The sequence below is a fragment of the Microtus pennsylvanicus genome, chromosome 10 (assembly GCF_037038515.1).
Source record: "Microtus pennsylvanicus isolate mMicPen1 chromosome 10, mMicPen1.hap1, whole genome shotgun sequence".
NCBI classification, from domain to species: Eukaryota; Metazoa; Chordata; class Mammalia; order Rodentia; family Cricetidae; genus Microtus; species Microtus pennsylvanicus.
Window position 1 is genome coordinate 67,749,825 of NC_134588.1, and position 12,038 is coordinate 67,761,862.

General features: G+C 43.7%; 1 protein-coding gene across 6 annotated transcripts in view; it reads left to right on the forward strand.

Annotated features, from left to right (window-relative positions):
* The window catches only part of Atxn7 (ataxin 7), a 153,291-nt gene that overhangs the window by 92,890 nt on the left and 48,363 nt on the right, over positions 1 to 12,038 (forward strand). For all 6 annotated transcript variants that reach the window (XM_075988601.1, XM_075988606.1, XM_075988604.1 and 3 more), the window contains one exon: positions 8,432 to 8,536. In XM_075988601.1, the coding sequence (XP_075844716.1) occupies positions 8,432 to 8,536 (105 nt within the window). The remainder of the gene's footprint in view (positions 1 to 8,431; positions 8,537 to 12,038) is intronic.

The window sequence follows — 12,038 nt, forward strand, 5'->3', positions numbered from 1 at the left end:
ACATGCTCTGTGTGCATGCACTGGCTCTCCTCTAAGCTCCCCCTGTCTCCATTTTCATAGGGGACTTTAGACGGCCCAAGCTCACACTCCTTTTATGTGACGTTTGAACTAAGGCAGGCTGACTTCAGAGACTAGTTTCAGATTCTTTTGAAAAACCTCCTGTGTGTCGGGTGTTGAACTCTGTCCTCCTGGTGTTTCTATCTTAGACAAGGAGATAGCCCAAACACAGATAGCCAATGAATGATGGGAGAGACTTGTCTGAAAAAAACAAGAGCTTACCTCAAGTAGGTAGTAAGGGAGAGTTATCTAGTGAAGTGCAAACTGAGGTCTAGAGCTATCCAGGAAAAGCGTTCCATTTGGAGGAAACAAGGTTAGCAGAGGCAGGCCCTGAGGTGGGTCTCAGAACTTCAAATTACCAGAATGCCAAAGGGGGAGGTGGGTGTGCCAGACATGGTTTAAGGCTTCAGGGATTAGAAGGCCTTCCAAGCCTTAGTTTTCATAATGACTGTGTTAGTGATCAGTATGAGGTTTAATTGGGACAAGTGCTATTTATGATTTTAGGACCTCATTGTCATTCCTGAAGAGAAGAATGGACACAGATCAGTATAAATACTTTTAGCTCAGAGACCAAAGGACAACTGTGAGGAAGATGGAAAGTTTCAGTCGTCTGCAGCTCTCAGGGACTGTCCTGAGGGTTTTATTCTCATGTCTTCTCATGACTGAGGTGTGGGCTCGGAAGTCATAGGGCGGGGATTTGAACACATCTAACCCAACCGTAGAGGTTGGATCTTAAGCCTCGGTGCTCTGCTGTTACAGCACACCAGTCTTGCCATTCCTGTCACTCCTCCCCTGCTTCAGTTGATGCACACTCATGCTCGAGGTACCTTCTCTAGAGTGTAGTTTCTGTGTCCTCCCCTGCTTCGGTTGATGCACACTCATGCTCGAGGTACCTTCTCTAGAGTGTAGTTTCTGTGTCCTCCCCTGCTTCGGTTGATGCACACTCATGCTCGAGGTACCTTCTCTAGAGTGTAGTTTCTGTGTCCTCCCCTGCTTCGGTTGATGCACACTCATGCTCGAGGTACCTTCTCTAGAGTGTGGTTTCTGTGTCCTCCCCTGCTTCGGTTGATGCACACTCATGCTCGAGGTACCTTCTCTAGAGTGTGGTTTCTGTGTCCTCCCCTGCTTCGGTTGATGCACACTCCTGCTCGAGGTACCTTCTCTAGAGTGTGGTTTCTGTGCTGAAACTCTGGGACTCTCTGAATTTCAGTGTAGAGGAGCCTCAGCAGGTCTCCTTGGTGTTCCCCAAATGGCCTCCAGGGCATATGCGTGGTCAGGAATGGGAGCTCTGGAACTTTCTAGGGGTCAGCTCACATTGCTCTTTGGTATGTATCAGTGTCCAAAGTGTCCAGAGAGTTGGGACCCTCAGAACAGATGTTTCTGGCCTGTGCTCTTCTGATGGTTTTCTAGCTCAGCACTCCATGAGCTTCGTAGATGACCTTGTTTAATCCCCACAGTAAAATGAAATCAAAGAGGAAACTGAAGTCCACAGGGGTTAAGTAAAGCTGAATTTTGAGGTGTAAGTTTTCCTCTTCTGCCCAGGTTGATCTCAAACTTGTGATCCTCCTGTCTCAGCTTTCTGAGTATCCAGCCAGTAGAGAAGCAGTAGAGATCTCATCCAGTTGGATTAGTGCACAGGCAGACCAGCAAAGAGGATTTCCTGTATACAGATATGAAAATCAGAAACTGCTTCTGTGGGCGGGATCATGTGTTCAAAGAGGTTTACCAAACCTGAGTGTTTTCTTATGCCAGGTTCTGAATAGCGTAAAGGCACAGGTATAACCTTATAGCTTAAGATGGCAGCACTGAGAATGTCTGCTATTCTGATTGCTAAAGTAGTTTATACTTTCGTTAAACAAGTTACAAGGACAGAGGAAAAACAGGTAAATTGTGTCTTCTGCGAGAAGACTACAAGACTTACAGCTAGATGGCCAGCTATATGTTGAGGTGATGCTGGTGGTGTATGGCAAGACTCGTCAGTGCTCAGGGGTCATGTAGAAGGAGCTTTGCTTAAGACAAGTCTACAGGGAAGCGATGAGGCTGAAACTGAATGACGTAAAGCAGAGGGCACAGCTAGTGCCAGGGTCCCAGTGCCCCAGGCAAAGGCTAAGGGTAAATGGCCAGATAATAAGACTCTGAGTCTGGTTACTTAGGGCCTTGTGAACCAGTTCACAGATCCTCAAAACAAGCTGCAGAAATATGTCAGATGGCAGCCACTTCACAAAGCACTCCAAGAACTCATTCTTGAGTCTGGCATGTCCTCTGTGTCAAACAGGACTGTAGAAGTGTTGGTTTTTGTCTGTTGTCTTGAATGAGTGTGTGAAGGCTCTAAAGAAGATGTGCATGGCACAAGCAGAAAGCTGGCAGAAGGCACAGAGCAGACATTGGAGTCATTTCCTTGTAAGAAAGAGAAGGGGGAGCCATTCTGATCCCAAAGTGAGATTGTGGGGAAATAGGCAAGTTGGTGGAATTCGGAATTCGTTTCAGAGTGGGTTGACTTCAGCCTGAACGCAGAGTTCAGCCCACTCAGAAGACGAGTATTTTCAAATGAGTAAGCAGTGCAGCTTCTTTCTAGGCAGAGAGATCTGGAGCAGGGGAGGAGAGAAACAGACTGGGTTAGTGGTGTAAAGGCAGCCATACCCGACTGTGGGTCCAGGCAGTGAGGTGACTTGGGATAGAAGGGCTGGTTGGGGCAGAGGACTGGAGTTGGAAGACACAGGCTTGAGTTCAAATCTTGGTTCTGTCATCTACTCGCTTTGCCTTGGCTTCCTGACCACAGACTGGGATAACACTGAGTGAGCACTGCAGGGGCCAGGTTTCCTTCAGATGCTGCCTCTCCTTACTCTGTTTACGTGTCCGCCTTGTGGACATTCAGTGTACAAGGCACAGTGGTCACTGATTTTTGACGTGTGAACTTGAAGGAAGTTCGACAAATTGCCCAAAGTCACATCTGTCTTTAGAAAGCCAACATTCAGGGGCTGGAGAGATGGCTCAGTGGTTAAGAGCACCACCTGCTCTCCCAAAGGTCCTGAGTTCAATTCTCAGCAACCACATGATGGCTCACAACCATCTGTAATGAGATCTGGTGCCCTCTTCTGGCCTGCAGGCAGAGCACTGAGAATACTGTATACATAATCAATAAATAAATCTTTAAAAAAAAAGAAAAGAAAACTATAAAAGAAAGCCAACATTCAGAGTGATAGATAGCAGCCCGCACTCTTGGCCACATTGCTGAAATTCCAGTGATAGAGTAGATGATTGGGAAGAGGGCAGTCGCCCTTTGAAGAGAGGACAGTTAAGCTAGACCTAACGTGTGAGAAAGTACAGGCATTTCATAAGGAGCAAGTGCAACAGAGGCCAGGAAAGAGATTTCTAGGTCTGTGGGTAGAAAGGCTGTCAGTGTGCCAGAAGCAGAGAGAACCAAGCAGGGGTAAGGGTAGAGTGGGGGATTGTGAACAGAGGAAGAATGGAAAAGGACGCCCGAACACACCTTGGGAGCTAATATAAGGGCTCAGACTTTATTTGTAAATGCCACGGAAGAAGTTGCCAGAGAATTTTAAACAGCCACTGTGACTTAATGGAAGCTTTTAAAAGGGGCATTCAGGTAGCTTCTTAGGAAACTTCTTCCCGGTCCAGGGGAAGATGCAGCAGGAGCCCTGCCCCTGCATCATGGGCTCAGGAGCCATGACAAAGGGTTTTAGGATAGGCCAGGAGTCTACAGGTAGCCTAGATGGGAAAATTCAAGGATGGTGGGTACCTGGGGTTTGTTGTTGCTGTTGTTTTTGTCCTCATGGATGTTGAACCTAGATCCTCACACATGTTGGGGCTGAACACCTAAGTTTTAAATTTCAGCCATTGAAGGATAAATAGTATTTACCCAGAGTTGGTGAGATAATTGGAAGCAAACCATAGGGTTGGGTCAACAGTGAGTTCTCTTGTGCCTGATTGCTCTGTGTGAGATGTATGTAGCTAGAAGATAGCATCTAGTACATGGTGGATAGAATCTAGACCTATAGGTCGCCATCTCCTGGGGAGGGGGCGTTGAATGACCCTCTCAAGGGTCAGGTATCAGATGTCCTACATATCAAGACATTTACATTATGATTCATAACAGTAGCAAAATTGCAGTTCTGAAGTAGCAGTGAAATAATTTTATGATGGAGGAAGGGGTCACCACAACATGAGAAATTGTGTATTAAAGGTCACAGTATCAGGAAGGTTAAGAACCATTGTTCTAGACAGAGCTTAGGAGTAGTTTGGGCTGAAGATGGGAACCATTGGTGTATAGAAGTTTGGGTTATATGGGAGAAGGGAGACACTCAGGATCCTGAAAAGATTAAATGGTTTCTTACACCACCTAAGTTCTTCCCTTGTCATCACAGTCCTCAAAGTGTTTAGCAACACCAAAGCCAACTCAGTTATGTTCTCTACAGCCAGGGACCAGCCTCTGACACAGGGCTTTGGTTCCCATGGTAGCAACACCAACGCTAGCTGAGTATATTCTCTACAGCCAGGGGCCAGCCTCTAACACAGGGCCTTGGTTCCCATGGTAACAACACCAAAGCCAACTCAGTGCGTTCTCTATAGCCAGGGCCAGCCTCTGACACAGGACCTTTGTTCTCATGGGGACAGTGGGATTTCTAAATGTGTATGCTCATGTCTCCATGTGCTTATGCCCAGTTCTTCGTGCTGGTCTGGGGTCCCCAAAGTATGCGATAACCTAGATATAGGTTGCTGGGTCATTCCTCGTTTATCATAATCTAAATTCTGAGGAAAATGTAAGGCTTACAAAAACTGCATTCATTCTTTTTAAATTAGTTCATAATTCATGAACTCAAGTACAATTCAAAAATTTTTATTATTTTAAGTACCCAGTCAATGAATTAGTTTACATCTAAAATGTATTTTGTAAACTTTAAGTCAACAGAAACTTCATTTTTATTAAATAATATTTTCTGCTCTAAATCAAACTTCTCCTTTTTGAACCTCTATGTTAATTTGTAGATGGGTTGATTGTAAAGTTTATGCTTTACAATACACACACACACACACACACACACACACACTGCCTCTCACAAATCACCTCATTTCTTTCGGTTGCCACAACATTCTACAGTCTGTTCCTGTTGCTAAGGACTCTGGAATGTCCTAGTACAGAAAATAGTTATAGAACCTACCCCAAAGACAGTTTAAATTATTTTGTTTTCTCTATCTCATATCCAGATAAGGCTATCTGAAAGCAAAAAAAAAAAATTACAAACTAAAGTTGTTTTAGAAGTTTTGGAATAGGAACTGGGTTTCCCAGGGTAGCGTGAACTGGGACTAAGTTCTAAATGTTTTCCACTGTGGTATTGTACATGTGCATGTATGTGCATGCTGCCCAGCAGGATGCCGCGTGACAGGTGGCTAAGAACTGAACTTACAGTCTACAAACCCAGAGTGTTGCTTGTGCTGCTTGCTTACTGGGTGATAGTAGAGGAGCTCATGTCTCCTGAAGTTGTGGGATTGTTTTTAGATGGAAATGGAATGGGGCAGGGGAAGGCAGGAGCGAGTCTGGAGAAGCTGATGGGCACTACTGATGAACTGAGTGAATCTCCATAGTGCAGTCAGCACAGGTTATAATGAAACAGCCTCTGAACAAAAGAAAGGGAAACAAATGTGGTAAGTCATGTAAAGCGTGCTTGGCACAGGACCCGGCAAATAGTGTTAGTCGGTAAAAGTCGGTTGTGATTGTGGGTCTCATGTTGTCATTTTAAATATCAAGTGAGCTTACATTTTTAAGGAAATTAAAATTATAGCAGAAATATAGATTTCTTACAGAATAACTCCTAATTATAGAAGAGTGATGAAAACCAGGTTAAAGAGAAGGCAGTGATAATCATTGTACCTGCAAGGAGCTGTACATTTTCTCTCTAATTTCTTTCTTTTAACCTCTCTCTCTCTCTCTCTCTCTCTCTCTCTCTCTCTCTCTCTCTCTCTCTCTCTCTCTCTTTTCTATCACTGGTACTGTTCTCAGAACATCATACAGTTTAAACAGCAATCTACCACTAGACTACACTGTGCCCTAGTTTTTCAAATTTCCTTAGTTTTAAAGTACTAATGAGGTAGCTTCCAGAAGTATCTGGATGGATGGATGGATGGATGGATGGATGGATGGATGGATGGATGGATGGATGGATGGATTTGAGTTTGGTTTTTAGGACAACATTTTGCTATATAGCACTATCATATTCTAAGCCAGCCTCAAATGCATCCTCCTATTTTAGCCTTCAAAGCGCTGGAATAACATCATCTGTTGCCGTGCCTACCTAAAGTATGTAACTGAATAACGCTGCCTATCACTGAATGCGGTAAGCAACGATAGACCAGCTCATCATAGGCTCAGAGGAAGTTGCAGCCATTCTTAAATGAGTGCTGTTTAACTTTTGTTTATTAAATAAGGTTAACTGGCTTGTTTTGGTTAATGAAATTATTAATTTGGTATTTAAATACATTTTATACTTTGCAACTCTAAACATGAAATTTATGCCACTCCAGTAATTTGAATTTTCCTCATTAGTATCTGTATTAGGATACTTAGCACAGAGATGTAATACAACTTCTGTGTCAAACAATAGCCTTAGGAAAATAGCTTGTTAATAGTTGGCATGGTGGTACATGCATTTAATCCCAGCATTCAGGAGGCTGAGGCAGGCGGATCTCAGTTTGAGGCCAGCCTGGTTTACAAAGTGAATTCCAGGATTGCCGGTGCTATTACACAGAGAATCCCTGTCTTGAAAAAACAAAAAGAAAAAAGAAAACTAGCGTCTTGTATGTGCATCATCCCATGGAATATAACTTTACCCTACCCCCATGTGTACTGTGTTGAACCTGAAGGAGACATGCTTTTAAAGAAAACAGTGCTTTATTTAGTTCTTTGCATTTATTTAAGCTTAGTCATGGAAATAACACTGTGCTGCCAGTTCCTTACATTGTCTGCTCAATTTATGTAATCAAAGGTGTTTAGTTAGCTAACTCAGCATGGCATTCCAGGTTGCTCATGTTAGAATCTAGATGGAATACCTACAATCCTTCTCTGGTCTTAAGTGACCATGTGCAATTGTATGCATTAATATTGAATCCCTTTTAATTGAGTATTGACTTTAGATGAAGTACTTCACCATTTCCTGACCCGGTTTCTCCTTTTGAGTAGAGACAGTGGGACCTGTGTAAGTAACTGTCCAGATAACATGAGCAAACAGGAGAAAGAAACTACTCAGTGATGGTGCTTGCGTCCCAGAACCGTGATGTCCCTTAGTCCATTTCACATTGACGTCTATTTATGTGCAAGTCAGTATAACAGGCACTTCTAAGAAAATCAATTTGATGTTTTAGTATCATTTTCTGACATCTCTTATGGTTTGGGTTTTTTTTAAACCAGTACTAATATTCATGAAAAGTGAAATTAAATCTATAGGAAAGAGAAAAGAGGCCCATTAGCCTCCCACGTACTTTACTAGTTACTTTTGTGGGGGCTTGCTCAGGCTAAGCAAACATCCACCACTGAGCTACACCTCCAGCCTCCTTTCTTCCCTGCCTCCCTTAGTTTGATCTGCTAAAATATTTGCCAAGATAAAATGTGCTATCTGTGCACTCATTAAAATACTTGCTTAAAATAGGTAATTTTGAAGTATTTTAATGAGTTGGTTCCTACACTGTTAATAACAACATCTAATGGTTGAACCTTTAATGTTTAACCGTGTTTACAAGAAGTGAAATTACTGTACATTTATATATTTTTTTTCATAGTTTGGTTTTCATTGCTGTTTAAAGACAAAATAAAACTGTCTCCTGCCCTATTCTGAAAATCAAACCACAATTAATGAATGAACTTCTGTGTTTGTACCCAAGTCAGTCTGGAGTGATCAGAATGTAAGAGGTTATTGGGCCTTAAAAACAAGCAGAAAACCTTTTTCTTTGTATGGCATGGTGGTGACATGGGTAATCTGCTCTCTGGTGGTATCTCTGTGCCTTTCCTACTTGGTCCATAGGATTTGGGACTAGCTGACTGGAATAGAATGTATATTTAAGCAAATGACATCATTACAGCTTTGCAAGTTATTAAGCACATTTCATATTCTTGCAGATTGATCCTCAATCATGGTAAAGTTCACCTTTAATCATTTTATTGTCTTAGTGTATTCATTGTGTACATTTTAGTAGTGCTAATACACCTTGTATTGGTTCTTGTACTGTATGTCAGCCTTTTGTAACAGCTTTAGCCTGGTTTGATTTTTTTTCTCAGTCATGACAGGCCCTTCTTCCCTGTAACACGCTCTCCTCCAGATGCTTTCGGTCCCAGCAGATAATGAGTGATACTGTTTCTCTGTTGCAGATATGCCTATATTTGGTCTCTGTCCTGCACATGATGATTTCTACTTAGTGGTGTGTAACGACTGCAACCAGGTTGTTAAACCGCAGGCATTTCAGTCTCATTACGGTAAGTGCTGAATCATGGAATTCCTCTGGAGGGAAAGGTGAAGCCTTGGCGCTCACTGCGTCTTACTGAAGGCCAGTGATTGTACAGGGATGTTATCTGCTCCTCCTGTTATCACCGACAGGATGTAGGCATTCCAATTCATAGAAAGAGATGAAAGCTAGGCTGGGCGGTGGTGGCGCACTCCTTTAATCCCAGCCCTCGGGAGGCAGAGGCAGGCGGATCTCTGTAAGTTCGAGACCAGCCTGGTCTACAAGAGCTAGTTCCAGGACAGGAACCAAAAACCACAGAGAAACCCTGTCTCGAAAAAAAAAAAGAGAGAGAGATAAAAGCTGTCATGTCGGGTGTTGATTGGATTTTATATTTTTATTTTCTGATCTGCATTTTCTGGCTTTTCCTGACATCTGAGGAGAAAGTATCTCTTGAAACTTTATATCACTATTATTTTTGATGTCTTTCTTTCTTAAGTCCATGGTTGTGAATTTAGTAGGTGTTTTTGTTTGGTTGTTTGGTTGTTTGGTTTGACTTTGGTTTTTTGAGATAGGGTCTCTGTGTAGCCCTGCCTGACTGGAACCAGGCTGGCCTGAAACTCACAGAGATCTGCCTGCCTCTGCCTCCTGAGTTCTGGGGTTAAAGGCGTGTGCCACCACACAGAAGACTGACATTGGAAGAGAAAGCCAGTCAGTTGCCCAGTGTTTTGGACTCGGGCCTTTGAAGCCTGGACTAGATTGGGCTTAAATTTAAACCTGAAGAACAACAGGTTTTTATTCTTTGCCTTGAGCAAGAGACCCAGTCTTAGTTTGCTTTATATAGTGCAGAGGGCAGTGGCCACCTCAGTGCTCCTGCCTGTGGAATGCCTTTGTAAAGCTACTCCTTAGCACAGGGGATGTGGGGGTGAGGGCTGGGAGTGGGGTGGGGGATAGGTAGCAGAGTGAAGAGAGGTCCAGCTCTAGGCACAAGATAGTCTCTGTCTAGAACTAAAACAGCCTGAGGCCTTAAGAATAAGAAGGAACACATTGCCCACAGGTGCAGTGAGTAACTGAGAGCCTTAGAGAAAATAGCCTTCACATGAGGATTTGAAAGTAAAATCGTTTGCTGTCTGTCTATAGGTTTAATTTTTCTGTTCTTAAAGCTTGCTATATAATCCTGTTTTGGGAAGGCAGAAAGTAGTCTGCAATGACCTTTAAGCCCCTGCAGTTGCGAGTGTTTGGAGAGACTAGACAAGGCTCTCATGGACAGCGGCTCAGCTTATGTACCGAAGCCCCATATTTGGTGGGTCCAGGCTGGTGTCAGAGTGACATGAGTAAGCTCTGAGCCAAGAACACCAGGCTGTCTGGAATGTGCTAGACAGTCTCACAGGCCAGAGCTGTTGTACCCATTTGTGGATGAGCCCTGTATAAAAGTAGGCCTTTGCTGTGTGTTGATGGAGACCTGTTGCCGATACTCAGAACCAGAACATGGCTTAGTGATGCTTCCGGGAACCGATGAGCAGACTGGATTAGGAGGCAGCACTAGAGAAACCCTAAGCCTGTTGCTTCCTGAAGGACTTTTTTAAGGCTTGAAAGGGCACTCTTGGTCATCTTTGAAGACTGCTTTATCTAGCAATGACAGCACATTATACAATCTTGGTTTCCTGTCTCGGGATGCAGGATCAGTGTAGGGAGCTGTTGGCTAAAGTAAAGAAGCAACATACAAGTATTTTCTTTTTTAAATCAAAATTTATTATGTATACAGTGTTCTACCTGCATGTATGCCTGCAGGCCAGAAGAGGGCACCAGATCTCATTACAGACCTTTGTGAGCCACCATGTGGTTGCTGGGAATTGAACTCAGGACCTTTGGAAGAGCAGGCAGTGCTCTTAACCACTTGAGCCATCTCTCCAACCCTGCAGCATACAAGTATTTTTAAAACCGTCATTTTGGTGCTAAAATTAGACCCAGATTTACTTTAATCTCCTGTGCCTAATAGTCCCTGGTGCCTAGTCACATCATGGATCCTGAGCGTGAGGCGAGGCCCTCTAGTGGCAAGGGAAATAATACAGCTCTGGCAGAGGATGAGCGTCCTGGAGGCCTTTGTCTGAGTCAGCTGCAGAAGAGAGTGTTGGTGGAATTAGGAAGGGTATGGGAGACAGATCAGCTCAGAACAGGCATGGGCATCGTGAAGTGGAGGAGGGATGCCATCGTATCTGCCTGGAGGGGAGGTGTCCCCAGGGCCGAGGAGAACCCACTCTGGGTGCCACCCTGTCAATTCCTTTGAGTGCAGGAATTGTGAAAGGAACACTATTTTTGGAAACCAATCTTCCCTCCTCCCTTCCCCCCTTCCTTTTTGATGAAATTCCAGGAGGACAATTCTTTCTTTCTCTTTCTATAGTTAGTAACTATAAAAAATGGTTTTCAAAATCAGGATCTTGCCAAGCAGCCACTATCAGTTGTTTATTGCAGTACAGATGCTCTAACTCATGGTGGGACTCCATGGTAATAAGCCACTGTGAACGAAATCCTCCTAATTTAGCAAACCTAGTTTAGCGATTCTGTCACCAAGAGCAGCTTTTCCCATGACGCTGTGGCTGACTGAGAGCTATGGGCTGCAACTGTCATGCAGAGCAGCAGGATTGGGCCTAGGAAATGGGCAGAATTCAAACTACAGCTTCTATTGACTATGTATTGTTTTCACATCACTGTATGGTCAAGGCAGTCATGAAAAGGATCTGACTTTGTCCTGGCTGTAGGAAAGCAGCTTTAGCAGGAGCATTCCTGTGGGCTCCGAGCTCTTTTCACCTATAGTGGCCATGAGCCTTCCTTCCTTTCTGTTCCTTGACTGTGTTGAGTGCTTTGGACTCCTGAAGATGTCAACATTGAGAGTCAGAGCTTGTCTTAAAAAAATCTCATACCTGCCAGTGGAGTGAGTGGATCTTTTGATTAAAAGTGTGGTAGTAATTTCCTGTGAATTCATGCGTTGCTGTGACTTTTAGGAACAAGCAGGCAGTTGCTCTGAAATCCTATAGATAGTTCATTGAAAACAACCAAAGTCAGGACAGGGAAGGGCACCACAGTGTACCTCATAAGTTACTTATGTTGGTGAGATGGGTTTTGAGGAAACTGGTGGGGCAGCACATTGTTGCCTAGAGAAGTGGCCATGTAATCTCTGCTAGCAAGTTGCCTTTGGGGGAAACCCTGACTAGTGATGGAGCCAGCTACAGCATCACTGCAGTGTTCTGACTACTCTCATGGTATAGCCAGTTTTCTCTCCTGAAGCGGTGTGGTAATAGTAATGTACGTTTTCTTGGCGTTGCTGTAACGTTTTAAAATATTCTAGCATTCCTCGTGTTTATCTTCAGTTACTCAGTATTTTTTTTAAAGATTTTTATTTATTATGTATACAGTGTTCTGTCTGCATATATGCCTACTCGCCAGAGAGGGCACCAGATCTCATTACAGATGGTTGTGAGCCACCATGTGGTTGCTGGGAATTGAATTCAGGACCTCACGAAGAGCAGTCAGTGCTC